Source organism: Penicillium odoratum, assembly GCF_028828045.1.
Source record: "Penicillium odoratum strain IBT 22623 chromosome Unknown utg000005l_segment0_segment0, whole genome shotgun sequence".
In the NCBI taxonomy this organism is placed as follows: Eukaryota; Fungi; Ascomycota; class Eurotiomycetes; order Eurotiales; family Aspergillaceae; genus Penicillium; species Penicillium odoratum.
Window position 1 is genome coordinate 5,242,783 of NW_026643147.1, and position 26,108 is coordinate 5,268,890.

Sequence of the window (26,108 nt, forward strand, 5' to 3'; positions counted from 1 at the left end):
TTTGTCTCTCAGCTTTTACTCTAGAAGAATATGATTTGAAAGCTCAAACTTCAAAACCGCGAGAATACAAGTTTATATAAGCAAAAGCACAATGCCCAATAAAGCACCCAGAATTATCATCTTCTCACGTGGGATAGCCATAGTGGAGGCAGCACCAGTAACGGTAGATGCAATCTTTATATCGGTACTTCGGGTTGCAGAGGTCGTACTCGTAGACGCAGCGATAGGGGCACTGACACCCGGAGTACTCGAAAGCGAATCATGACCAACAACACCAGTCGTATTGACACCCGACACAAAGGTTGTACCATTGCGGGAATAAGATATTCCAACATCCATGCCATAAAGAGCATCATAAGGGAAAGGAGCAGTGTAATTATACGTCGGGGCACGGCCTTTGTACGTGTCGATGACAGATTGAAGGATCCCGTTACCGGCGGAACAAGAGTCACTGGTAGAGGGAACAGGCCAATTGGAGCGATAAGCAGTAAACCCCCATCTCATCAGCGGGCCGGGTAGTGACTCGTTAATATACAGGTTGGTGTCGTCAATGGCCCAGTTAGTATAATTAACTTTGTCGGCAACGAATTTGAATAGATTTGCACCACAGTCCCAGCGGCCCAGCGAGGGTAGACCCCAGTTAGCCTCCACGGAGGCAAGACTGGAGTAGTGTGTGTAAACGGTATCATCCTTCGTACCGACCAGATGCTGAGGGATGGCACCGCCTAGCAGGATGCTGAACACGCGATTGGGGACATCGTAAACCTCTGACTCATCGAAGGTGAGCAGCATGAGAGTATTGTCCCAGAAATAAGTATTGTTCATCAATCCCGATACAAAGCCGCGCAGCCAATGAGAACCGTAGGTAATATTGGTGTCGTGCGCATCGTTGGTCATATTTGGTGTGATGAAGGCCCACTGAGGAAGCTGCTTATTGCGCAAATCTTCAGAGAAAGATGTGAAGTTTTTAATTAGACGCAAAGCAGTATCGTTGCTAGAGATCTTGTCGAACGAAATGAGAGGATTATGCTTGCGCACGTAGTCATCGGCATAGGTCTTCTGATTAGAGTAGTTGTAGCCCTGAAAGCCGGGGTATGGCATATCCTGTTGATATTCACCCCATGAGATGCCCTTAGTGTTCAGCAGGTCAGCCACTGTCGATACATTTGCTGGGATGTCGTGGAATAAATCTGAATGCCAATCAGCGGGATACCTCGGCTTAGACAAAGATCTACTGACCATTATCCATGCCATAGTTGTCACCACTAGCAGCAGCACAGTAATTGGGCTGGGAGGTGTGGCCGACAGCATAATAGTTGGTAAGGGTTATACCCTTGCTGGCCAGCCACTGCTGGTCAGCGTTCCCGGCAGCGTCGCTGTAATCCTGTGGTGAATGTAAGCGTTGCTTGAACTGTAATTGGGCATTTGAACTTGAATTCCATTAGTGACACATACGACATTCTCTAGCCAGACCTGATAGAAACGATCAAAAGCCTTTCCGGTTACATTTGAAGTCCAAGTTTGAGGCACTGTGGTTTGCTGGGCTGCTTTGATCGCTGCCAGGGCCGGCTCTGTAGTAGTGATTGTCGCACCAGCAGCCAGGCTGACGACGGTAAAAACAGCAGCAATAGAGGCCATGAATGGATTCTAAAGAAGGATAATAAACTAGAAAGAAGAAACTTGCCAACAACAAAACAGCGAGATGATTCGTTCCTTTTATATTATCAATTTGTACTCTTCCTGTTCTTCAGTTTTAAAGCTTATGTGACCGTGGGGGCTGCCCACAACAGCCGAACTAATTCCAGACAAGGTATTAGCCGATGGGAATTTTGGCTGACGGATTTTTATGCAGTATTAGGACTCAATGAATAAGTGGAACGAGCCAAGTTGGGAAATAAAACGAAATGGGGGTTAAGAAATAGGACCACGATCGGTGAGGTTGCAGAGGTGGATAAACGCAAACCGCCACGCTTATATTAAATAAAGTTCCGTCGGCGCATTACATCAGATGCTGACTGGGGCGGTATAAAACCCGAGAACCGCCCCTTGCCGTGGCCAATAACATATGAGACGATCTCAGAGCTTATCTGCAAGGGTCTCGTATCCGTAATTGTCGCTTTCTACCTATATAGGTGCTGACCCTTGATAATAGAGCGAAGAGGTGGCCAAATCATTTGACCCTGCAGAATTACTCCGGGATACGATATATGATCCAGATTTCATTTTTACTATTCAAGGGGCCAGGCTCTAAACTATATGAGGTAAAATAGGATGGGAAGTTAAAATGACACCGTGGGAGCGAACTGAAAAAAGCAACATGCCACGAGAGAACTATAAATCGAACTTGCTCCACTCGTCCTCCTCGTCCTCTTCGGGAGATCACCTCTCGCTCGCCGCGTCCTCGCTTTCCACGAGTCCGAGAAATGACCAGGCTAAGCACTGCAGATGACGGACGAATTGTTCGATGTCTAAGATGCAGGAAAGTTCGAAAGGATCGATGGAAGAAGCATCTGTGATTTGCAAACCGCTGAAGAATTGTCGAGCAAGGCAGGAAACGCGAGGGTCACGAGTGTGGCGCTTAATGATCTCAGTCCAACCATCTTGGCAGTACTGTACGTAGGCTTTGTAAGGTCCCATAAGCCGACCGGTCGTGAAATCCGTTAGAATCCACGAACCTCGTTCTTCTTTTTCGTCATCTTGGAAGTTCAACGGGTGGGGGGAAGACGAAGAAGCTTGTTGATGGGTTGAAAAGAAAAAGAAAAGATTATGATCATTATTTCCCTTGAATGGTACTGAGAGTATTTGCAGCCTTTCCGTAGTGCATAACGAGCGGTTTGTTCGCAGTGAGTGCGATTCTCGCGCAGAATTTCCTGGAATATGGCAACATAAGGGTCGTTGATTCGTGAGTCCCATACAAGGTCTCATTCGGTAGATGACTGAACGACGCGTCCTGTCCCCTGGTTCTTCTGGGCTTCCGTAAAGCTGACCGCATTGATTTGGCGGGTCACAAGGCAGTCCTGATATAGTTCAGTCAATGACAATGTCAAATAGGCAAGATAGTGAGCGAACTTACCATGACCTCCCAACAGGTCAATTCGATCTCGTTGTCCCCGTACCGACCTCTGGTCAAAGGCTCGATAACCTTTTGGGCATCCTTGGCATACTGGGTCGAAATCATGGCCCCCATTAGAAGCCCTACACCATGCCTGACATGAACGACAAAATTTGGGAATGTGTATCTTCTGGATTCGGATAGAAGCGAGCCATTTTGCACAGACGAGAAGTAAGTCGGCTTGCTCTCGCTTTGCTCTCGCTTGATCATTAGAGTAAGGCGGTAGTGAAGAGAAAGAGAGAAGAAGAAGAGATAAAAATAGATATTTATAGTCGTGCTCGGAGTCTATCTGGATAGCTATCTTACAGTTATCCATATGTTATATCATCTTAACACCCATGAACTCCAGCTAAAGTGCGACTAGAAAGCCGCAGACAATCAAAAAACTAAAATTTCGGGAATCACTCTGTCGTAGGAACGTCTCTACATAGCCCCTAAATTACTCTTATACACCCTCACCCGAACAAGAAAATATGTACACTTGATATAATTGCTGTCAAGACTCGAAATTCATAGAGTATCCACCTGTCTTTGGGTCTTGCACGAATTTGAAATTATCCGTAGATAGACCAAATGGTTTCAAAAAGCCGTTTCCAAGCTATCAAAGTGTATATGTTAGCCTTATGAAGAGCAGCGACTTGGAAAGCTATGAACTCACCTCTTTCATCTTCGACATCATCTCACCCATCTCCTTTTCCTTGGCCTCGTTAATCCGGGCTGGAAGCTCCCTTAGAGCTCGTTGCACAATACGCCTGTCCTCCGGTGGGAGGTTATCCATCCCATTCAAGACTTGGTAGTCTTCCGCAGCACCTTGCAAGCTAGCCCAGCCGCCCATTTGTGATTTTGCCTTGGCGCGCCGCATCAGGGACTTAGCCCGGATTCGAAGGACATTGGTGCGGATCTCGTCCAGTTCTTTCAGACGTTTTAATTCTTCTTCCTCTGCATCAGCATCATCTCCGGATATCTCGACCACCGCGTCGCAATCCTGTGGGGTTTTGGGTTTTGAATCTTTGGAGTCGTTCTGGTCGGGAATTGACGGTTCGGAGGGGATGATCTTCTCGAGGCGATCGAGGGACATTGTGGCCGAGTCAACTGCGGATTTCCAGTCTTCCATCTTCAGGTAGCATGCGGAGATGTTACAATGGAGCACGGCGACATCGTAATCCAGATAGTTGGGGCAGGAGGCGAGAGCTCGATCGTAGCAGGAGATGGCTTGGTCATAACAGCCAGAACCAAATAGTTGGTTCGCTTCTGTTTTGATTTCATGAGCTTCTCTCAGAAGTTGCTATGGCCATATGGACAAGATTAGCGACTAATTGGGGAATTTGGACTTGATCTGCAACCCACCGCTTCTTCCTCCGCGGGGAATCTTGCATCATGGAACTCATCATCATCACTGTCCCCATCATCCTGTACAGGATCAATGTCCTTGTCGCGCTTTTCGACAGGAAACGAATTTCCGGCGTTCGTCATCGTGAAGTGGAATGCAACAACACAAGAAGAGCGGACGTCGGCGGCCAAGAATCACGGGACTGATAAGCGCCGCTTCCCCCGCGCAAGCCTTATCAATCTCAAGTCCTTTGTCCCGCTTAAACGTACCATAAGTCGACGACATACCCACCATGGCTGAGCTCAAAGAGTACGTAACCGCTGGCGATTGGCTAATTACAACCCTGGATTGACATTTATGACAGACTACCGCGCATTCGTGCGTGTCTCTTCGACATGGACGGCTTGTTGATCGACTCGGAGGACAAATATTCTCAGATCACAAACGAAGTTCTTGCCATGTACGGCAAGCCAATGCTTCCCTGGTCGATCAAAGCACAGCTGCAAGGTCGCCCGCAGCCCGAGGTATGTGAAAGCTATACAAATCACCAATTATCAAGAACATCGGCATAACAATTGCTACAGGCCAGTAAGATTTTCCACGATTGGGCTCAGCTTCCTATCACCCCGGAGGAAATGCAAGCCAAGCAAGCATCTATGCAAGCAAAGTACTTCCCACAGTCCAAGCCGCTGCCAGGAGTTCCCACTCTTCTGTCCAAGCTTGTGTCAACCCAATCCACGGACCAGCCGGTGCACATTGCTCTGGCGACTTCTTCGAACAGCAAGAACTTCAAGCTGAAGTCGGACCACCTTCCAGAACTCTTTGCAGCATTCCCTGAAGTTCACCGTGTGCTGGGTGACGACCCCCGCATTGGCAAGGGGAGAGGCAAGCCGCTCCCTGATATCTACCTGCTGGCATTGGAGACTATCAATGAGAGCCTGCGCAGCAAGGGCGAGCCTGAGATTAAACCGGAAGAGTGTCTGGTTTTTGAAGATGCAGTGCCTGGCGTGGAGGCAGGTCGTCGTGCCGGCATGCAGGTGGTCTGGTGCCCGCACCCGGGTCTTCTGGAAACATATAAAGGCCGAGAGGAGGAAGTTCTTGCAGGTCTAACAGGATCGCATAAGGAGGAAGAAAAGAGTGCGGCTGAAAAAGAAGCTGAAGAGCTACAGGCATGGCGTGTGAATGGATCTGGAACCACTGGAAAACTTGGTGATGGTTGGGGGCAGCTAGTTGCTACCCTAGAAGACTTTCCTTATGAGCGGTATGGGATCCAGATACCTCTTTGAACGGCATACAGAAAGGTAGGCGAATGGGAACTTCGATACACACTAGCCATTGAGACTAATAGAGATGAAAGACATTTCCAGTAATTAAAATCGCTGCGTTTATTCTTGTAGATTGTAAATACTGTCTAAATTATGTACAACATTTCCATAGCAGAACCGAACTTTCATCTAAGTCTACATAAACAAGCCAATAAAGAGCAAGAAGGACACCCAACTGTATAAAGGCGCACCCTCCTTACCAGGAGCGCTACTACTTGGAGCAGCAGTCGACCCACTTGATTTGACATGCTTCGCAGCGGTGGGCTTAGAGGAAGTAGTCCCACTGCTGCTGTTACTGCCACCATTGCCAGAAGACTGTGTCATGGGCACCCCATTGTAAAATCCACGAATAATATTCGCCGCCTGCTCAGCGACTCCATAGGTTGAAGCCATGAGATGCGTTGACAAGGCAATAGGTGGAACACTGGCATCGACCACGCGAACATTCGCGAGGCCGTAAACCAATAGGTTTGCGTCAACGACACCACCCAGCTCGCGGGGAAGCATTGCACATGATGAAGAGGGATGGAATTCTGTGCTGGCAGCGCCGCGCAGCCATTTAACCCATTCATCATCGGTTGTAACATTTGATCCGGGTGCTGTTTCGGTTGTGAGATTGTTGCTCAGCGGAGATGCTTCGCCTATGCTTCGTGCCATTTTGAGGCCATCACGGAGGACTTCGTAGTCTACAATAAGTTAGCTTTGTTTGATAGTCTCCGATACATCAAACGTACCAGCGGGGTTGTATAGATAGTTGGGGTCGATGACGGGGTAGTCCAGTGGGTTTGAGGAGTTGATGTAAATGCGACCGTGGCTATACGGGTGCTGGAGAGCAGCGGTGATCCCGACATCACCATTCGAATCGCTGTTCATGAACAAGAGCTCGATGATACCGGTTGGACTGTTGAAGATTTTCTTCGCTGTGATGTTGCAGATGGCTTTGTAGCCTGCGATCACTTCGTCGCTGTATGTCGTATTTGGTGCATACTGGTTAATGGACGCGAGGATGCTCGACTCCATAGAGGAAACACTGCTACCGTATATCGCGGTTGCGTTAACGTACGCGACGGCATCATCGATGTATGAGAGATAAAGCTGATTATCCTGTATAGATCAGAATACACATTCTGCTCAGCGATTTGAGAAGACTAACCTTGTCGGCACCGTCGTCATAGTAAATAGAGCCTGCCGTAGTCGCATCGGTATCCCATGTCACCGTAGCACTCTGTGGTCGGTCAGTCAGGGGTTCATGAGGTGTGAAACAAAGAACCTACAAAGTGATCTTGAAGGTGCTGGCCAACACCAGGGAGTTCGGATAGAAGGTCAATGCCAGCATCAGATAGAACATCCTTCGGGCCGACACCACTATACATCAGTATTGCCGGGCTGCCAACTGCACCCGCAGAAAGAATGACCTCTTTGTTAATCTTGACCGTCGATGTGGTTGTACCGTTGTCAGTTGTGTACTCGACTGCAGTAGCCGTCAAATTGTCGGAAGTAGAGTTGTCGAAGACGATGCGAGTTACGTAGGCATTGGCGAGAACGTCATAGTTCCCCTTGTCAGGGAGAGGGTCGAGATAACCCGTGCGACTATACGATCGCGTCCAATTGGAAGGATTGATGCAGGATGTTGAGACCTCGGCGCCCCAGTTGTCACCACCGTACATATCCTCTGAAATGGCGATGCCGATATTTTCGAGGGATTCTACCCAATAACCCACTTGAGGGAACGTGTATCCAGGGTAAGATGCCTGGATCGGCCCCGCCGTACCATGGGTTGATATATTCCAATGAATATCCGCCTCTTCGGCTATCGAATCGCTTGGCGCAGTGAAATTCTCGCTTTTTCGCATCGCAGCGTAGAAAGAATCCCATGACCAATTCTCTGCTCCATCCATGTCGCCCAACAGATCTTTCCAAGCATTGATATCATCTTCACCCGGGCGGGTTAGATATAAGCCATTGATGGCGGAACTCCCTGAACAGTTATGTTAGGAAGCTTGTCATTGCTGATCCGAGATGGAGATGCGTACCTCCAAGCACCTTGCCACGAGGCCAATAGATCTCCCGATCTTCGGCATTGGGCTGTGGAACAGTGTAATATTTCCAATTCAATGGTGTTGTCCACAAGGAATCAAAGTATGAGTATGCTGGGGTATCTGAACAGTTGTCAGGATTTCTTTGACCTTTGCTGTTACCCTGACATTAGATTCATACCTATACGTTCACGGTAATCATCACCATTACCACCTGCCTCCAAAACTAGGACTGTATGATTTGTGTCTTCAGAGAGACGGCCACCTACAGTGAGTCCGGCTTGTCCTCCTCCAATGATGACAAAATCGTACGAGTCGGAGATCTCCGTGCGAGGCGACAAGGCGTGAGCGACAGGTACAATCGCGAGGCCTGCGCCAATGATCCCAGCGGATAGGGTACACCGCATTATACACAAATGAGACAGATGGAAAGCAAACTGAATCCAATTGCGAAAATATTTACAAAAGCCCAATGCCTCTGAACAAACTTTCAGCATAAAATATCCCCTGAGCAAACCCAGGGAAAGCTTTATCTGCCCCGATTTCTGGACAAATCAACACGGGCTGGAACCTTTCCTAGTGGAGTTCGTGTCGATTCGACCCAAGATGTTGTACAAATCAAATCTCACGATCCTATCAAAGTCCCCTCCAACCCCCCCACCGACCTCCACTTTGTCCAACCTAATGTTTCCAAAGCTGCAGATCACTTTTTCCCATAGGTTATTTTTTCTGGGTCTTTTTGAAACATCGACGTAATATGGGTTGAATTGATCAAGATCTACGCAATTCCTTGATATGGACACGACACTTGCTCCTTGATGATGCAGCATTGAAGATCTTAATCTTGAGAACTTTTCTTGCTGATCATTAGGGTTTTGCCTTTTGTTCGTTTGCATCCTATTGCCGACCGTCTTGGCACATCATTGGGTCTCGATCAGATCCGATTACTATGCCCCACCCCGAATACGCGACTGTAAGTACATAAGTACGTGGCTGGGGTGCGTGGGAACATCGGCAGATCGGCGGTGATGATACTATTTTGGAGGATATCCGCTTTGTTTACAATGAGCTGCGCCGGGAACCTACACCGAATAAAAGCAAATTTTTTATAGTCATTTGTGGCGTCGTGATTGTGATACAAAGCAGAACTATCTCTTGACGGATAGCGTGTCAAATCAACTGCACATGAATTCTCCAAGCACCTTCGCTAGCTCGTCCAACGATACTTCGGGGGCACAATCAAAAAGAACACTTCTGCGGGCGGTATTTTCTCCAAACAACTTTTGAGACACGTCAGTTGTGACACCCCGCCCACTGGGACCGTATATGCGCGCTGACGCTTCGTCAATTTGACCCGGAATGGCTGGCCAAGGCGCTACACCGTGACAGAATTTGAAAATGTCTTCCGCAAATGCAGCGCCAACTGCGGCTTGTTCGGGGCTCATGGAGTCACTCAGGTTCTGGAAGAGGTAGATCACATCGAGGATGTGATTGGCTCGGCCTTTCCATGGCCCATCCCAGGGATTACCCTCATTGAAATAGTACACATATGCATTGCCTGCCCAGCCACGGGCATATGATAAAGTTGCTGCATTGAAAGATATGTCGTTGGCATATGTTAGGGCAGATGCCAAGGCTTTCGCATCGGGCGTGTCATCAGCGATACCATATGTCTCCAAAATGCGATGGGCGACCGTTGGGTACAAAGCGAGTATCTTGTGAATTGCAGCAATAAACTTCTTTGTCGTCTGTGTTTTGATTTGTGGCGCAAGGAATTCAAAGATACTGGCCTACATAGCTGAGTCAGCCTGCATACAAACGGGGATCGGATTTCAACTTACATCAATTTCGTTATCGCCAATTAACAGATCCTGGCACCATTCTTTTCCAGGAAGGAGATTGGAGCTGGGTTTCCCAATCTCGGTATATGTGGCACCAGGCAGAATCAGATCACCATCAAGAGCAGGTGCAAACGAAATACTCGGTGGAAGCCGAGCCACGAGATCCTCTCCGGGCATCTCGAGAAGAGCCTTGAGTCTCTCTTCTGATGATACGTCGGAAAGTCCTAATGCAGCAATTGCATTCGCGTAATTCTCCTCGTGGAAAATATTCGGCAGTGCCTGCAGGAGACACGATGTGCCAGCCATCGCAATAGCTCGTTTGAATAGAGGTTTTTGCGAGTGAAGGTGGTAGGTCACAGATGCTATTGTGAATCAGCCTTGAGTCAGGTAGAACGTAGAGGACTGGGAATATCACCTCCTCCGGCACTCTGGCCTGCTGCAGTCACGTTGTCTGGGTCGCCACCAAAATCACGAATATGCTTCTGTACCCACTCCAGCGCAACCCGTTGGTCACGAAGACCGTTGTTGGAGCGGTAGCCTGCCTGGCGAAGCTCTTCCGATGTCAAAAACCCTGCTGCACCGAGGCGATAGCTGCCAAAGAGTTAGATAATGATATATAAATCGACGGTCCGCTCATACTTGATTGTCACCACCACCATAGGCAGCCCTCTGTCGATGGACAACTTCACAAGTTTCGTGAGATCATATTGTGGCCATGAGTTTCCTCCAATGAAAAACCCACCCCCGTGGATGAAGAATAGGACTGGAAGCTTCGAGTTTGGAGATGCATTTGCTGGCACCGCAATGTTGAGATTGAGACAATTGACGTCGGACTGGCTGAAAGCTTTTTCGGGCAATTTGTGTTGAACATGGCCGAGTTCAATATCGCATCCAATTGGTAGAGACAGTGCCAAAGGTCTACGACTATTAGCTTGCCTTTGGCTTCCAGCGGGTAAACTTACCCATCGTTGGTTGCATCCAGGACACCGCCAATACGTTCCTCCACCAGTTCAGCATCGGCGAGACGATTCTTCAGGGTTGCATATTGAATGCCGAGATATTTCCTCACGCCATCCGCTTCACAGCCGCGAATTTCCCCTAGCTTGCTTGTTTTCAGAACGGCCATGTTGTTGTAATGGAGATGGTTCGTCGGTTTCGGAATGCGCGGGGCAAACTAATTAAATAGTCACAGGCTTTACCCCACCGATGCTTGTATGTAGTATGCTCCAACCTTGCCTCTTTTATCTCATATACTGTGTATCTAACCTGTATCCTAATTAGTCTACTGCCCTATTTCCTGCCCTATTTCCTGCCCTATTTCCTGCCCTATTTCCTACTTTGTCTCCTGGGAGCATCATTTTCTTGGATCTCAAATTCCCGCGAGTTGTAATGGAAAGGTAGATTCGTCCACTTCTCATGCCCCACATATTGCCTTGAGTATGGTGGGGGTTTCCCGCTTCCGCTGCGTCATATGCCTATCATGCCACCCACTGTTGGAAAATCACATCCTGGAATTTTCTGATGACTTTATGGCTGCCATCGGATTTCCAAATGCTTGAAGAGTGTCTTGTTCGATCGTCGGGAGCTAGGGGTCATTGCCAGCAGTACCTTTTCGTTAGGCGAACTTTTGGATATCTTCGAGCGAGGAAAATCCCGTCTCCTCCGAACAAGGGAGTTAGTGGTTGTATGTTCGCCATTTTAAGTGATAAGGATCTCGCGAGCATGAAAGTTTGCGATTGGCGTGCGGTCAAGTGGGAAGGTACTCAATTCATCATAGGTAGGACGGGGAAGGGGGGGATCCTCCAAGCACTGTAGTTGAAATTCATATCTTCGTATGGGCCGGTGTCTGGGATTTTCCTGGTTAATAACATGTAGTTTGACGGGAAAGATCCTTAGAAACCTGAAAATGTTGTAAACTCCTTTCAAAAGCTCAGTGGCTTCTTCAAATTGCTCTGTATGATTCGTGAAGTTACCTGGTTCGATGAAAGTGAAACAAGTAGACGTAGGGGGATAAAAAGATGGATTTAATAATTGCACCCAGAGCCCATCTGAGCAGTTGTCTTTTCAAGTGTTCTCATTTATGATTGTCAGAGCTAGATAGGAGGGTGGTGTCGTGAAGTATATGGTTTGGTCCCTTAGGTCCTTTGCAGTACACATTATTGTATCCATCATGAGCATTCGAATGGAATCAACTTAATTTAAGGTGTAGCAGCTAGTATATGTCGTTTTCAGGGTTAAAGTGACTGGGGAGGATAGACACCTTGGAGCCTGAAATATTAGGCTTCACAAGCTTTTCTTCCGAGTGGACAACCTTGGAATTGTAAAGATCTCATTAGCTGGATGATTCTGCTCTACGGAGGACAGACTAACGGTAAGGACATTAAACGTGGCACTCGTCCGTTAATTCCGATCTATCCGTGCTACCATAACGTGAGTTCCCCGCAAGAGCCCCACATAACTCGCACTGGGACAATGGATCTCCAAGGGAAGCCATGGTGGATATCTCGGGAGTTGAAGGTCAAGTCATTAGCCGGTGTCTACTCTACAGGCTACCTCGCTGTGGTTGTTGCTGTTTCTATCACCATTCACCAACACAATGCCAGCCACGGAAGTTCACCACGCGTCCCTGAATGCCACATTCAAAGGCATTGAACGAAATGTTGGAGGTGTACCGGTTCATCAATTTTTGGGAATCAAGTATGCCAGTGTGCCGGCGCGTTTTGAAAGAGCCAAGCCAGTTGACAGTTTCGGGGGAGCTGTTGTAGATGCTACAAAATATGGGTTTGTTAATACTCGAGGACTTTGGGTTCCCAATGCTAAATATTCATAACAGCCCACGTTGTCCCCAAGCGGATGTGGATGTTCGTCATCTTCTCCGAATTCCCGAGGACTTTTTCATTGCCCCAGAGGCTGAAGATGAATTCGAATGCTTGAATTTGGAGATCACTTGCCCCCCGGTTTCATCGACTACTGGTCCTTTGCCCGTGCTTGTCTGGATCCACGGTATGTTAGTATCACTCTCCAACAGCCATATTCTAACATGTGTTCTAGGTGGTTCTCAGATTGTGACATTCTGCTCAGCTGCATCCAAGATATGTGGTATGTTGATAAGCCATGATGATTGAAACGAAAGCTTATTGGACATCAGATGCAACAAAGATTGTTGCGGACTCTGTACAATCAGGAAAGCCTATCATTTTCGTGTCCATCAATTATCGACTCAATATTTTCAGCTTCGGCGATGGTAAAGAGAAGAATCTTGCCTTGAAGGATCAGCGGATTGGGCTCGATTGGGTGCGCAATAACATTGCCTCCTTCGGTGGTGATCCTGTAAGTGTCTATCCATTTTTTCAACATTTGACTATCTGTTGACTTCAGCTAGAACAATATTACCCTCTCCGGAGAAAGTGCGGGGGCCATCTATACCCATGCGCACCTGATCACCGGGCCCCCAGTTAAGCGGGCTGTGATGGCATCTGGAACCCTTTACCTGTCATCTCCATTGCCCGTCGAGAGGGGGGACGGACTGATCAAAGTGTTGGAATCTAAGGTCCAGGAGCTGGGCCAGTCCTCCCTGCGATCATCCTCAGTCCCCGTGTTGGTTCAGGCATTGAAGGAGTGCAATGTGAACACCATGTGGATTCAAGAAGAGCCCGAATTGGATAATTGGGAAACGAAACCTGAACAAGTGGATGAAGTTATGATCGGTGATACAGAGTACGAGGTGAGTACCCCGGCTAAATATAATCAAACCACTGCCATGGGCTTTATATTGACCCCCTACAGTCCGTGATCTGGCGCAATGGTGTCGAGCTTTTGGATGGCGAGACCATTGCTGCTGCCTTTAACCAAAACCAAGAATGGGGAATGAAGCTTCGCAAGATGTATCAGGTTGTGGCTGATCGACCCACTGCAGCTAAGTTGGGTGCATTGGATATTGTCAATGATGCGCGATACACCCTCCCCGTTGAAGTCGTTTCGGAAAAGCTTCGGGCTGCCAAGAAGAGGGTTTACAACTATGTCATCGACCAGCCTAATCCCTGGCAGCCATCGAGCCGTGCTCACCATGCGGTGGATCTACTGCTTCTGTTTGAGGGTATTGATCTTGCCTTTAATCCCAGCGCACAGACCGTGGGACGGGAGATGCGACAACGCTGGATTGACTTTGTGTCTGGCCAAGCCCCGTGGTCTGATGAGAAACGATTTGCGTATGGACCTCTTGGAGAGTGTAAAGAAATTAACGATGCGCAATTTGCGGCTCGTCGACGAACCGAGCACTGTCAGGTGCTTCGACAAGCTGGTGGGGGCGTATACATGCCCATTTTGGGTGCACTCACTGCCGGCCGGATTAGCCTCCTTAATTAGAAAGCATTAAATATATCCACATGATATGTTGCCACATAATTCATAATTCCTTCCAAGGTTGTTCCTTATGTCCGTAGACTGCGAAGTTCAAAGTTCGGCAGTTGCTCTTTGCTCAATCCCGGGCTCACTCGCAACAACAATGGCAGGACAACGCGACCCACTCAACTGGAACAAACTTGATTAAAATATCCAGAATCAAATCCAAGGGAGTTCATGGAGTGGATTTCTATTCCGTTCACTCTCGGTGAATCCCTCTCCACCTGTTACTCAGACCTGACTCATGTGGGGTCGAACCCACGAATCCAATCGTTGTCGAATTTAAGCCTGCATTTGGTGTCTCCACTGGTTCTGGGCACGAATCATGATGCACTGCCCGGGGAGGTCGGCAAAGCGACCCTGTTGATACATGCCGATTCACTTGACGCTCTATGCAATTCTGACCACCATTGATCAGCTGAGATCATGGCTGATGACGATGCATTCCCGCATGCTCGTTCTCCACTTCCAATAATTGGAGTTTTGGTCGCTATCTATGTCCGAGGTATTGACCCCACAGGACGAACCGTGCCTGTTCTTCTGAAGTACATAAATGGCGCCCCGGAATCGTTTCCCCATGTGTTGAAACAATAATACACTCTGGTTCTAATCACTATCGCATCATGCATACCACAAACGGCAACGGCATATCGGATCCCCAGGATTATCAAAAGATATTCCATTGGGCCGAGACACAGAAGGATGGAAGTATCCCTTCGTTCCGCACAAGGCACAATGACCCTTATCAGGTACGTGACAGTTCATCCAAGGGAAACAGGATACATTGACTAATATCAACCAGTATCAAGCCGGATTCGGCAACTCGTATGTATTCACATTCACCTACATCTAGCGATTCAACTGGCTGATGTAGTTCTTCAGATTTGAATCTGAGGCTGTTCCTGGCACTATTCCACATGGCCAGAACAACCCACGCAACGTGCGATTTGGTTTGTACGCTGAGCAGCTCACCGCCACTGCCTTTGTGGCTCCACGACACGCCAACAAGAAGGCATGGTTGTACCGTGCACGCCCGGCCGTTGCGCACCAGGGTTTTGTATGTATCGCCCCGACTTTTTTCATCCGGGACTAACATTTTCAAGACCGAAATGCCAGACAATGAAGACACCGAGTCCAACTTCCTTCCACTGAACCCTCGCATTCATGTCTCCCCCACACAGCTGGCATGGCACCCATTTGAGATCCCGGAGACTGGTGAGGTCGACTTTATCTCCGGTCTCAAGACAATTGCCGGCTCCGGAGACCCTACTCTTCGTGAAGGTATCGCGACCCACGTCTACGTTGCAAACACGAGCATGACCAAGAAGGCATTTGTCAACTCCGACGGCGAGTTCCTGATCGTCCCCCAGCAGGGTGCCCTGGATATCCAGACCGAGTTCGGTAAACTTTATGTCCAGCCTGGTGAGCTAGTCGTTATCCAGCGTGGTCTTCGCTTCCGTGTCGAGCTGCCCGACGGCCCGTCTCGTGGATACATTCTTGAGGTCTGGGGAACCTGCTTCGAGCTTCCGGAGCTGGGTCCTCTGGGTGCTAATGGCCTGGCCAATGCACGGGACTTCTTGAGCCCTGTTGCCCATTATGAGATTACACAGGAACCCTGGGAGATTGTTTATAAGCTAGGTGGAAAGTTCTTCAAGAGTACCCAGAACCACAACCCATTCGATGTGGTTGCCTGGCATGGAAACTACGTATGTTCCCTGCCCCGGACCCTTGACTGCGGCTAACATCTCCAACAGGTTCCGTATAAATATGACCTGACCAAATTCGTCAATGTCGGATCTATTTCTGTAGACCACATTGACCCGTCCATCTTCTGCGTCCTCACAGCCAAGTCACGCGATCTGAACGCTCCATTGGCCGATTTCCTCACCTTCTCCCCAAGATGGGATGTTGCTTCCCGTAGGTCACGTCCATATCTTCCAGGTGGATTATTCTAATGTCAAACCAGACACCTATCGACCACCATACTATCACCGCAATGTCGCATCAGAACTAATGGGTCTGATCTACGGCGGCTACGGCGGCCGATCCGACGAATTCAAGCCGGGCAGCGTATCTTTCGAATGCGGGATGGTACCCCACGGTGTTGCCTACGAAGAATTCAAGGCTGCTAGTGATAGTGTGCCGCCGGAGATGCGGATCTCCGAGGCTTCAATTGCCTTTATGTTCGAGTCAAGTCGGCCTTTTACTATTACTGATTATGCTTGGAACAGTGATAAGAAGCACGAGCATGAGCCTAAGATGTGGGATAACTTGGTTGATAACTTCTCCAAGCATGCTAAGGAGGTTGAGGCTATTTTGGCGAAGGTGAAAAACTAGTCTGTATCATAAGTATTTTCTAGGTCAGAGGTTTAGCATGCTTTTCATGATCAAAGATTTCATGTATATTTTTGTTTTTAATTGAAATGTAAACTGTAGAGATAAACTCTAATAGTGGTCGGTTATCTAGTCTCGTTATTTTGGTACAAAGTGATATCCTGTCTTTTTGATAATTACTGTCTACATTCTCCTACCCGATGGATGGTGGTGACTATTAGCAGCATATCTACCCTAATCTTCCACCACCCAGCAGATCTTTCCTTTGTCACAACATTTCCATTCACATATCTCATCAAAAAGTGACTATCATTATTTATACAATAATGACGAGGTATTTACTACATAGAGAGGAAATGACCACAAAAAAGGAAAGCAAACATCAAACGTAATTGTAGAGATTGGAATGGGAAATTTAAAGCAGAGAATGGCACAAAAATTATACTTCGACTCGAACATCCTCATCACGGCAGGGTTTACCACTGCTGTCATATGTCTGTACGTGATACGTGAGTGTATATCAATCTCTCCACTCTCCTTGCTTTCCTTCATCCGTCTGCCTCCAAACATCAAAGCTTGCGTTTCCTCTTGTTTGGCTCTGCTATGCTCCTTCCCCTTCTGACAGCGGATTCACAACCCTCCTAAGAAGCCACACGTGACGAGGTAAGTAATCATCAATCCAACATATATCCACCTGGCGCCAGCAAGCTTGACTGACTGCATATATTATACTACATCTCTAGCCACCCCACCATGGAGACCAACAAAAGCGAGGACCCAGAGGACGAATCTGAAGAGGAACCAGAGACCAACCACAAAAACCCAGTCCTTGGCATCAGACAAGAGAAGTTGTCTACGAATACTCCAGCCAAAAGAGCAGCATCCACGAGGCCCAAACGTTCAAGCCGGTCAACAACCAGACATTCAAAAGCAGAATATCCTGGCATCCAACTCCGCACACTGGTGGACATGACCGTCACCCAACTGTGCACGTTTTGGGAACAAATTGAACAAAACCTGGAACTCAGATATTGTGAACTTCCTGATGTCAGGATCCCGAAGCAGATGAGGATAGAAGTGCGTGAAATGAAAGCCATCAGTACGGATGCAACTACCAATTTGATTATGAGGATCGAGGCACTCCCAGCCAGGATCAATAATCTGGGTGAGCAGGCTAGAAGCGAACAGGATGATCCATGCGATGACCTTGACTATCTTGTGTTTCATAAGTATCTTGTGGTCTTGTCTGCTATCTGTCAAGCTAGAGAGCTGATCGGGGAGGCGGATGAGATGTTTCGGCCTTGGTTGTATGAGTTGCTGCAGGCTGCTACCAATGGCATCCACCTTCGTCTTGAGGAACAGCGAGTTAAAATCAAGCTTCAGGGTGGTCAAAGTTGAGAACTGAATGAAAGGAAAAGAAGTTCAAACATGTCAGTTCTGTCTGCTACCAGCCACACGTGACCCAATTGTCTTCCTAAGCAAACTTGTTTCCTGTTTGATTGCAGACCAGTTATGATCTTGACCGTCCAAAAAGATGAGATGTAAGCTGAATCTCGCAAAAGGGTCTTTTATTTTCATGATTGGTATCAACAGACGGCTAGGCATCGAACCATACAAAATTAAGAAGGCAGCGAGAGCCCTGTCCGTATGCAGCCCCCTTCCTCCGCTAGCCCAGGAGCCCACTGAAGGACAAAAATGAAATCTATCACAGGAAATAATCGGGTGTCCGTCGCGATACCATAGGTTCGCCCGCTCTGGGGCAAGGGTCAAATTGTAGACTGAAAACGATCATTAGCATATTCCTTCACATTGGTAGCAAAGCAACACTCACAATGTGTATTTCAAGTGTTCGTCAATCTCCATAATAGCAGCCTGGTTACCACAGCGGTAACAGTAATTGGGCGCTACACCAGAGTCAGTTTCCTTGTTTAATTTTTGCTCACAGAACCACACAAAGCATACCTGAGAAAATGGTCACTACGTTTCGATCCTGCGACCAGTTATAACCTTCCATCACCAATTGGTGAGCCCGAGCAACCAGAGTCAAGCCGTTGTTGTGGTTGAACGCTTCCGAAATATCCTGTCCGAACGTGTACCCCGCACCGCGAGGCGAAATTCCCCATCCACAGCGATCATCGGGATCACTCCACAGCAGATCGCACATAGGTCCCTCATGCGGAACTTCTTGGATGCGGTCCAGGGATCGAATGTTGTCGAGGGTGTCGATTGACGGGCTCAGCCCACCGTGCAGACAGAAGATCTGGTTCTCAATGAGAGCTGTGAGAGGAAGATAATCGAAAAGGTCGGTGAAGTATTTCCACACGTTGGCGTTGCCATATTTGCGCAGGCACTCATCATAGAATCCGTACACTTGAGTGATCTGGCGGGATTCGTGGTTTCCACGGAGAATGGTAATACGCTGGGGGTAACGAATCTTGAGACAGACCAGGAGGGTCACAGTCTCAACGGAGTAGTAGCCTCGATCGACATAATCACCTGCACGGAAAGAAAAAAACAAAGATTAGGATTGTTGTCTCATCGCCGATATAGGACCCCACAATGCGACCGACAGGCAAGTCACGACTTACCCATGAAGAGATAGTTTGTGTCGGGGTTAGGACCGCCGATGCGGAACAGCTCCATTAGATCGTGGAACTGGCCATGGATATCACCACACACCGTCACCGGACATTTCTATTGTGATGGTCAGTGGCTGCTGATGGTGGGTACCTGACCCGACCCGACCGGGGAAGAGGCACGACACATACCACTGGCTGAACATTCGATTCCTCTTGCAATACTTCTCTTGCCTGCGAGGGGTATTAGATCATCAATTTCTTCGGATCCATCCTAGCTTTCAGCGAGAGAAAACGCACCCGATCGCACAGCCGCCGCACGTCCTCCTCCGCTAATTGCTTGCACGTCATCAAACTCTCGATCCAACCATCCAAAGTCGGTATAGAGCCGGAATCGGTCACGGGCGACAAACGGTGTGGCTCGGGCGAACGCGCCGTGTCGATTTCCATGTTGTTATCCATGGTGGGCACAGCTGGTGGTGATAGGAGGGGCCAGTTGGGGGAGGGGCGGTCTCGTGAGAACAGGATTCCGTGTCGGTCGGTAGAGGATGGAACGAGTTTAAAAGAACAAGAACAATCAGAAGATCAATTCAACGATACGATAGAATATCCCCAAGATCAACTCAAGGGATGACGGATGGGGGGAGTTTGGAGGGGGGAAACAAGAAAGGGAGAAAGAGATGCGGGAAGGTCAAGTTTGGAGGTCCAAGTTTGCGCCACATAATCAGCCACACCGCTTCTTACGTCGTGAACCTTTGAACCGTGAATGAGGCGGTGCGCCTTGATGGAGATATTCTAACTCTATAGCGCAAGTCTTGTGTCAACTTCCTTTGTTTGCATGTCAACTATGATTAGTTATATCCTGCTCAAAGCTTTTTCTATATCCGTACTATTTCACATAGCATACAGGTAAGATCAGATAGATGATAGCCTCGTGGGCATTCGCCACAAAACAGTTCAATTTCATCCAAAGCAGTTGAAATGAATAATCTTAGGATTCAGTTCGCCGTCAGATCATAATCATCAGCCTACCTCGGCATTCAAAGCGGACTCATACTCTTAAATAAAGTCACCACCGAACCCTCCGCCGGGTCCTCCAAATGGTCCTCGGCTGCGGCCAAACGGTGGAGCACCAGGTCCAGGAGGATCATATCTGGCTCCAGGTGGCGCACGAGGATCATACCCACCATTACCACCACGCCCACCAAAGAGAGGGTCATCAAAAGTCGGATGCATGCCACCACCACGCCCAAAGCCAGGGCCAGTAGTTCCACGGAGGGGATCGTGAGGGCCAAGTCCTGCTGGGTAAAGATCACGTTCTCCAATACCGACACCTTGTCCCCTACCAAATCCCGGAACGAACTCACGCGTGGGGCGATTCATCTCAAACTCATCCTCAAATCCCGGAGGAGCAAAGTCGGGCGTTGGTTTAGGCTGGCGGGGTGCAGCAGCCAGAGGATCATCAAAAGGGTATGGACGAGCGGGATCAGGCATGTTCGAACCATCCCGTAGAGGATCATGACGAGGTCTGTCTTCTGGTTGTTGGCGGAGTGCCTCCTGGAATTCTCGATTTGAAGCCCCGATGGCTTCCTTGTCCAGCCCCGGAGCGAGCTTCTGGAGTACATTGGATTTGAAAAGAGCGATCAGTTCTCTGAGACGAGCGGAGGAGATAAACACATTGTGGAGAGTATCGGTGGTCTTGACTGTGGATGGTAGTGGGAGGCCGGACTCTGAGATGTAATCTTTCACGGAGACTTCAAAAGAACCGGTGCGGTCATCATCCAGGCCAAGTGCATTTACCACAGCTTTGTTGCCAAGCCGACTCACTCTCAAAAGGAACTGCATCGGGGATTGTTCGTGGGTATATCGGAAGGTCAAGGTACTGTTAGCGTTCCATTCTGCGGGGAGTTTAGGCAACTCTGTGGACTCTGCTAAAGATTAGCCATCGGGAAGTAAGAGCGATAGATCACATCTGGGATACATACCTATGTTGTGATCTTCTCCGAGTCCCACCAGCTTAAATTCTAACGCTGCCATGCAGGCATGGCCAATCAGGGCGATAGCTTCATAAGGTGTTTTGAGACTCGGTTGTTCATCATGCAGTGCTTTGATTGCGACGTCCAGGACATTTTCTGTGGTCAAAGGGCTTGAATCTGTCATTTTAGATTCCTTTGGGATTCTCCAGATACGGTGATCAAAGGAAGAAGCTGGAGACAGAAGGTAAGTTCAAAAGCTGGGGGAGTGACAGGCAACCCAAGGGTGACGACACTAAACCCCACGCATCAACAATGATCCGATACTTGGCGGCCCTTATCAGAAACCTTATCGTCGCCCCACGAGGGGAAGCTCGGGTACCTACCTATACATGACAGCCAGGGTATCTTCACTTTATATCGATTGTTACATGCAAATTTAATCTCGGGGGTTTCTTGGTAATGTAAATATGGTAATATGGTATGTACTCTCTCATAAAGTAAAATCTACATCTAAATGCTTAAAGCATCGCCTTGGGGAAATCTTTCATCGCTTGCCGAACACCCAGATCCGCAAGAATCTCCTCTGTTCCACCCAAGATAGCATCGAATTTGTATCCACGGTGGAACATTTCAACAACCTTGCCCATGCCGCTCTGCGTCAAACCTCGCCCACCAAAAATGTTCACAGCGTGGTCAGCAACTTCATGTGCAGCACGAGTGGCGCTAGACTTGAGCAAGCCAATTGGGCCTGCAAGGTGCTTCGCCTGCTCAGTGTAGCTCATATTACACATCTGGAAGACGATGGACTCGAGCCAGGCCTGGTGAGATTCAGCGAGGGAAATCATGCGAGCAAGTCTAGGATTATCATTAGCTTCAAGATGTTGGACTTGAGAGGTTAGATATTGGACTCACTTTTGGCGCATGACTGGTTGCTCAACCAGCTTCTTCCCAAATACGATCCGCTGGTTGCACCACTTGAGGCATTCCTCGACAACAGAGGTCATGTTTCGGGTCACTCCTGCCGCCATGTAGAACCGCTCGTGGTTGAAATTCGACATGATAACAGCAAATCCTTTGTGTTCCTGGCCGAGAATGTTGTTCACGGGTACCTTGACGTTCTCGAACTGAACGAAAGCAGTACCGGCGGCAGTCGAGTAGGAAGTTTTAATCTGCTTTGTCTCAACACCATCGTCACGGGGAATTAAAAGCACAGTGAATCCTTTCTCGGTCTTGCATCCGGTGACAAAGTAGTCGGCGAACATGCCGTTGGTGATCCACTTCCTGAAACGAGATTAGCATAAATATCTGGCTATGGTGTGAGAAGACTTACTTTGTGCCGTTTACAACGTAGAATTTGCCATCCGGTGTCTTTTCAGCAGTAGTCTTCAGACCCGCAACATCACTGCCAGCGAAAGCCTCGGTGATCGCGAGACACATCTTCTTCTTCCCTGACAAGACCTCCTCCGTCACCTTCTCCTTCAGCACGGGATCCCGTAGCCACTGCTGGACTGCTGTGAGACTGATAGTCATGCCAGCCATGTTGCCATCTTGGAAACCTGCAAAGAAAGTTAGAGGACCATAGACAAACTAGTCTATCAAAGCACGTACCTCGAGCGTTTGCGCGCACGGATTCCTGGGCGACAATCATATCATGGAAGTAATCAAACTCCTTTCCATCCACAATACCACCAAGCAGCTTACGGCCGTGGAGGTGCTTGCCAGGACCCAGGCGCATAGCCAAAATATTCGTCTCAGCCATACGATCAATCAACTCCTGACTGATATAAGTACCGTCTTTCTCCTTCTCCTGTGCCTCAGCAGTAACATATTTGTCTGTAAACTCGCGCATGGCCTTCTGCAAGCGATGATGACTCTCCTTGTAGTAAGGACTTTTGAACTGCGGGCGCAACCACAATGGCTCGGCATAAGGCACAGTGCTCACAGCGCCGACCTTGGGCTCGATAACCTCAGGCTTCTCGCCCTCGATAACTCCGATGGATAATTGATCGCGGTATTTCTCCAGCACTTCCTGACGATGTAGGTTGTAGAAGTCTGCTGTCGCATCTTGGCCAGCTACCTGGGCGAGCACGACGGACCCGCCCGGATGGGCATCCGCGAAATCAGTCAGATCATATACGCGGTGGTCGATAATACACCAAAGAGATTCTTCGGTATTATGCTTGGCGACCTCAGCACGGGTAAGTGTTTTTGAAGGCATGGTTATTTAATGAAGTGGTGAGAAGAGGAAAGAGAGAAATAGGTGGCATGGTGATTACCCCGGATTTGGTGCCAATCACGAGCGTGCTGATTTTGGACCGAGGCCCGAGAATTTGGTGAGGTAATCTGCAACTTGCGTTGGGGACCCCCTAAGTTGTCTGAGACCCATACTAGTCTATCTTTATTTTTACTGTGTATATTGGGGGAGTATTGTCACTAGTAGTAAGTTAGGCTTTGATCGACATTCTCCGTCACGAATAGGAGGGCGTGAAATAGTAATCATTTGCATTCTATGATCCACTCTGGACTTGAAAATTGGGCAACAGAATGAAGAATTGATAGTCAACAAAACGAAAGATCTACTCATGTGCTTTATATCTTGTCTAATTTAAATTCAAACGGCGTCTCGATATTTTAATAAAAGCTTGTCTTCGGTATCATGTATAAGAAGACTATGGGAAAGGGGATTTTTTCACTATGAATAGGTTCAAATGGTCTAGCAATCTGTATAACGGTTTCGAGGTAAGAGAAGGGATCCATCTATGGCCGGTTTCCAGCACCGTTGGTCTTGATCTCCTTCAGAGCGTCCTCAATCAACCACATACAAACTGGCTGCGCATCACTGCCAACGCGCCAACTGCCTAGCACAACGCCATGAGTCTCCAGAATATTACTGGCACGTTCCCAGCGCCGACGCCATAATTCCTCACGCTTATTGGGCAGGGGTGCGGGAGGTATGCTAGAGTCACTGGCGCTATAGCTGTTATACCCATTGGGCGATTGTCGGGGAAGCGATTGATTGGATGGTGATTGCCTTAATCCGGCCGATGGTGAAGAAGATAGGTTAAGTCGTTCAGTGGCGTATGACAGTGCAGCTTGAGCGGCAGATGTTGGGTATGAGGGCTTGTTTGCCGGTACTGCAGGTGCAGGCCGCGGTGTGGGCGTGCTGGATGCAGAGCTGGTAGCGGATGAAGTAGTGTTTGTGCGTCGGGGTGGTGGGGGAGGTGGGGGTACTTTAGAACGGGATGACTGTGCCGATGTCTGACTCTTGTCTTCCAGTAGTGGTTCGGTCTGGACACGAGAGATGGATGGAGACGGATCAAGATCGACCAGTAAGTCGGTTTTAGCTGTCGATGCCGCCCGAGGTGGCAGGGGAGGCACGGCTTTGCGACGAATTGGCTCCTGCGAGGGCTGTCGGGCATTATTCAACGTATCAGTCCGCAGCGAAGATGGCTTGCTCGGCTTGGTTGGAGGTAAGCGTGATTTCACTAGTGGGTTCGGTTTTGCGGTCTCCATTACATCGTCATCTAGATCAATCAAATCTCCGACGGGAATACTTTTCACATCTTTCTCTGGCGGCGTTGGCACGGGTCGGCGAGGCGGCAGGGCAGGCCTGCTTGGAAGAGAATGCGAGGTTTCCACAAGCTGCGGTGTACTGCGGCTGCGAGCATCAAGCCCATCGAGGTAACCAACTGACTTCTCAAAGAAGGGCTTCTTCTCCGGTGTTGTGACATCCCGAATGAAAATTCCTAGAATCCGACCTGGGTTTGCTAGGGCAATATCGGTATAGACTTCCAGATCAGCCTCTCCACTGTCACCAACCAAAATGAACTTGCGCTCAGGAAAGTCGCGGAGGATCTGTTCTAGATTTCCCCTCTTTCTCTCGGCTGTAGGCTCGAATATTCCTTGCAGCATGCCTGAGTACTGCTTGAGATGGAAAGACCCTGGTGGCAGGCCCGCCAGCTTGAAATATCTCTCCAACAGAGGATAAAGTTGCCATGGTGCGTTGGAGACGTAGTGTATTTGCACGCCTTTCTGGGCTACTTGTGTATACCACTGGTCAACTCCACTGACTTTCAGCTCGGCTAACTCTCGAACAAAGGTGTTTCGAAACATCTCCTTCGCTCCACTGGCAATGGCTGAGTGTTTGACCGTGTCGTCAATGTCACTGATCAGGCTGATACCGACAGGCTCGATTATCTCAATTGGCTTGGCAGCAGACAGATCTTCAGACGCAAGCACTCGGATATGAGTTGGCACAAATGTCATTATAGCACGAATTTTGAAATGACCGGACTCGTCTGTCATCATGTTCCGGGATTCGCTCTGTTCATCGTTGAAAAGGAACACGGTCACAGGCATACCAGCCATTGGGTTCGTCAAGAACGGACGCAAGCGTTCCATGAGATGCGCATTGGCCATGGAGATCTGGTCTTTAGTCATCGCTGCAGGCTGGCCTGACTCTACCCGGTTGCGACTGGAATTAGAAGTTTTCCAGCCCTGATCGGCATCCTGCTCTGCTGTACCGACCAGATTCTGCACTTGCCTGTTCACGTCTTCGTCCTCGCCTTTGCCGGACATTCTATCAGGACCCTCGTCATTGGCAGCTCCAGACGGGGTCGGAATCCCACTCAATGTCCTAGCCAGCTTGATCATCAGTCGATGCTTGCGGTTCATCGGTCCTCGATTTGGCGCATAGATCCATCCACGAACGTCAACATCGACGACCGCATTCTCAGCCTCAGGTTCGTCCCAGCGAGACCCAAAGTTATCCTCCTCGGCCACACCCCGATATTCATCAATAGTCTGCGTGAAGGAATCTCGACGCGGGCGCAAGCCAGCATCCTTTTTCTTCGGCGTCAATTTCCTCGCATAGCTAGGAAACAGTACCATCTCCTCATCACCAGACCGCGCAATCTCGACATCCGGAAATGCGCCTGGTGTATGAGAGTAGTCTTCGTTGGAACCATTCCCTTGCCCCGTCCATCGTGACGTGTAAGTCTGCCCCAGCTCATTTGCTGCCTTCAACCACTCATACGCCTTCTTGCGCTTACTCCCAGCAGCGTATGAGCCATCACCGCTCCACGTAGACGATGCCATTTGATTTATCGCAGCATCCTTCGGCCCTTCAATGGGCCTGCGAATACCTCTAACACGTTTCGCGATCGATCTAGCCCCTG

At 48.8% G+C, this 26,108-nt stretch overlaps 14 protein-coding genes across 14 annotated transcripts; 4 read left to right on the forward strand and 10 right to left on the reverse strand.

Moving 5' to 3' along the window:
• Positions 1-72: 72 nt before the first annotated feature.
• Positions 73-1,638, reverse strand: N7520_007520 (phosphoesterase-domain-containing protein; the record flags this gene model as incomplete). The annotated part of the gene is made up of 3 exons (XM_057141454.1): positions 73-1,190; positions 1,240-1,384; positions 1,456-1,638. The coding sequence occupies 3 exons, from the start codon at positions 1,636-1,638 to the stop codon at positions 73-75; spliced, it is 1,446 nt and encodes a 481-aa protein (XP_056995460.1).
• Positions 1,639-2,379: 741 nt separating this feature from the next.
• On the reverse strand, positions 2,380-2,696 carry N7520_007521 (uncharacterized protein; the record flags this gene model as incomplete). Its single annotated transcript, XM_057141455.1, has 2 exons — positions 2,380-2,610; positions 2,676-2,696. The coding sequence occupies 2 exons, from the start codon at positions 2,694-2,696 to the stop codon at positions 2,380-2,382; spliced, it is 252 nt and encodes an 83-aa protein (XP_056995461.1).
• A 225-nt stretch (positions 2,697-2,921) lies between these two features.
• Positions 2,922-3,322, reverse strand: N7520_007522 (uncharacterized protein; the record flags this gene model as incomplete). Its single annotated transcript, XM_057141456.1, has 2 exons — positions 2,922-3,017; positions 3,074-3,322. The coding sequence occupies 2 exons, from the start codon at positions 3,320-3,322 to the stop codon at positions 2,922-2,924; spliced, it is 345 nt and encodes a 114-aa protein (XP_056995462.1).
• A 286-nt stretch (positions 3,323-3,608) lies between these two features.
• Positions 3,609-4,585, reverse strand: N7520_007523 (uncharacterized protein; the record flags this gene model as incomplete). The annotated part of the gene is made up of 3 exons (XM_057141457.1): positions 3,609-3,710; positions 3,771-4,397; positions 4,460-4,585. 3 exons carry the CDS (start codon positions 4,583-4,585, stop codon positions 3,609-3,611), a joined length of 855 nt encoding a protein of 284 aa, XP_056995463.1.
• Positions 4,586-4,734: 149 nt separating this feature from the next.
• On the forward strand, positions 4,735-5,728 carry N7520_007524 (haloacid dehalogenase superfamily protein; the record flags this gene model as incomplete). Its single annotated transcript, XM_057141458.1, has 3 exons — positions 4,735-4,751; positions 4,807-4,966; positions 5,027-5,728. The coding sequence occupies 3 exons, from the start codon at positions 4,735-4,737 to the stop codon at positions 5,726-5,728; spliced, it is 879 nt and encodes a 292-aa protein (XP_056995464.1).
• A 174-nt stretch (positions 5,729-5,902) lies between these two features.
• N7520_007525 (GMC family oxidoreductase) lies at positions 5,903-8,210 on the reverse strand (the record flags this gene model as incomplete). Its single annotated transcript, XM_057141459.1, has 6 exons — positions 5,903-6,453; positions 6,502-6,871; positions 6,921-6,992; positions 7,042-7,745; positions 7,801-7,926; positions 7,985-8,210. The coding sequence occupies 6 exons, from the start codon at positions 8,208-8,210 to the stop codon at positions 5,903-5,905; spliced, it is 2,049 nt and encodes a 682-aa protein (XP_056995465.1).
• Positions 8,211-8,978: 768 nt separating this feature from the next.
• On the reverse strand, positions 8,979-10,770 carry N7520_007526 (uncharacterized protein; the record flags this gene model as incomplete). The annotated part of the gene is made up of 5 exons (XM_057141460.1): positions 8,979-9,593; positions 9,645-10,006; positions 10,060-10,235; positions 10,284-10,562; positions 10,607-10,770. The coding sequence occupies 5 exons, from the start codon at positions 10,768-10,770 to the stop codon at positions 8,979-8,981; spliced, it is 1,596 nt and encodes a 531-aa protein (XP_056995466.1).
• A 1,470-nt stretch (positions 10,771-12,240) lies between these two features.
• N7520_007527 (uncharacterized protein) lies at positions 12,241-14,009 on the forward strand (the record flags this gene model as incomplete). Its single annotated transcript, XM_057141461.1, has 6 exons — positions 12,241-12,425; positions 12,478-12,647; positions 12,696-12,743; positions 12,793-12,974; positions 13,027-13,368; positions 13,431-14,009. The coding sequence occupies 6 exons, from the start codon at positions 12,241-12,243 to the stop codon at positions 14,007-14,009; spliced, it is 1,506 nt and encodes a 501-aa protein (XP_056995467.1).
• Positions 14,010-14,668: 659 nt separating this feature from the next.
• On the forward strand, positions 14,669-16,382 carry N7520_007528 (putative homogentisate 1,2-dioxygenase; the record flags this gene model as incomplete). Its single annotated transcript, XM_057141462.1, has 6 exons — positions 14,669-14,794; positions 14,848-14,870; positions 14,928-15,102; positions 15,149-15,751; positions 15,800-15,962; positions 16,012-16,382. 6 exons carry the CDS (start codon positions 14,669-14,671, stop codon positions 16,380-16,382), a joined length of 1,461 nt encoding a protein of 486 aa, XP_056995468.1.
• A 750-nt stretch (positions 16,383-17,132) lies between these two features.
• On the forward strand, positions 17,133-17,777 carry N7520_007529 (uncharacterized protein; the record flags this gene model as incomplete). Its single annotated transcript, XM_057141463.1, has 1 exon — positions 17,133-17,777. The coding sequence occupies one exon, from the start codon at positions 17,133-17,135 to the stop codon at positions 17,775-17,777; it is 645 nt and encodes a 214-aa protein (XP_056995469.1).
• A 307-nt stretch (positions 17,778-18,084) lies between these two features.
• N7520_007530 (serine/threonine-protein phosphatase) lies at positions 18,085-19,417 on the reverse strand (the record flags this gene model as incomplete). Its single annotated transcript, XM_057141464.1, has 6 exons — positions 18,085-18,157; positions 18,211-18,283; positions 18,342-18,875; positions 18,968-19,073; positions 19,148-19,189; positions 19,256-19,417. 6 exons carry the CDS (start codon positions 19,415-19,417, stop codon positions 18,085-18,087), a joined length of 990 nt encoding a protein of 329 aa, XP_056995470.1.
• A 597-nt stretch (positions 19,418-20,014) lies between these two features.
• On the reverse strand, positions 20,015-21,115 carry N7520_007531 (proteasome inhibitor PI31 family protein; the record flags this gene model as incomplete). Its single annotated transcript, XM_057141465.1, has 2 exons — positions 20,015-20,883; positions 20,941-21,115. The coding sequence occupies 2 exons, from the start codon at positions 21,113-21,115 to the stop codon at positions 20,015-20,017; spliced, it is 1,044 nt and encodes a 347-aa protein (XP_056995471.1).
• A 334-nt stretch (positions 21,116-21,449) lies between these two features.
• On the reverse strand, positions 21,450-23,149 carry N7520_007532 (acyl-CoA dehydrogenase family protein; the record flags this gene model as incomplete). The annotated part of the gene is made up of 4 exons (XM_057141466.1): positions 21,450-21,786; positions 21,844-22,212; positions 22,262-22,487; positions 22,540-23,149. 4 exons carry the CDS (start codon positions 23,147-23,149, stop codon positions 21,450-21,452), a joined length of 1,542 nt encoding a protein of 513 aa, XP_056995472.1.
• Positions 23,150-23,688: 539 nt separating this feature from the next.
• Positions 23,689-26,028, reverse strand: N7520_007533 (phosphatidate phosphatase App1 family protein; the record flags this gene model as incomplete). Its single annotated transcript, XM_057141467.1, has 1 exon — positions 23,689-26,028. One exon carries the CDS (start codon positions 26,026-26,028, stop codon positions 23,689-23,691), a length of 2,340 nt encoding a protein of 779 aa, XP_056995473.1.
• Between the last annotated feature and the right edge of the window lie 80 nt (positions 26,029-26,108).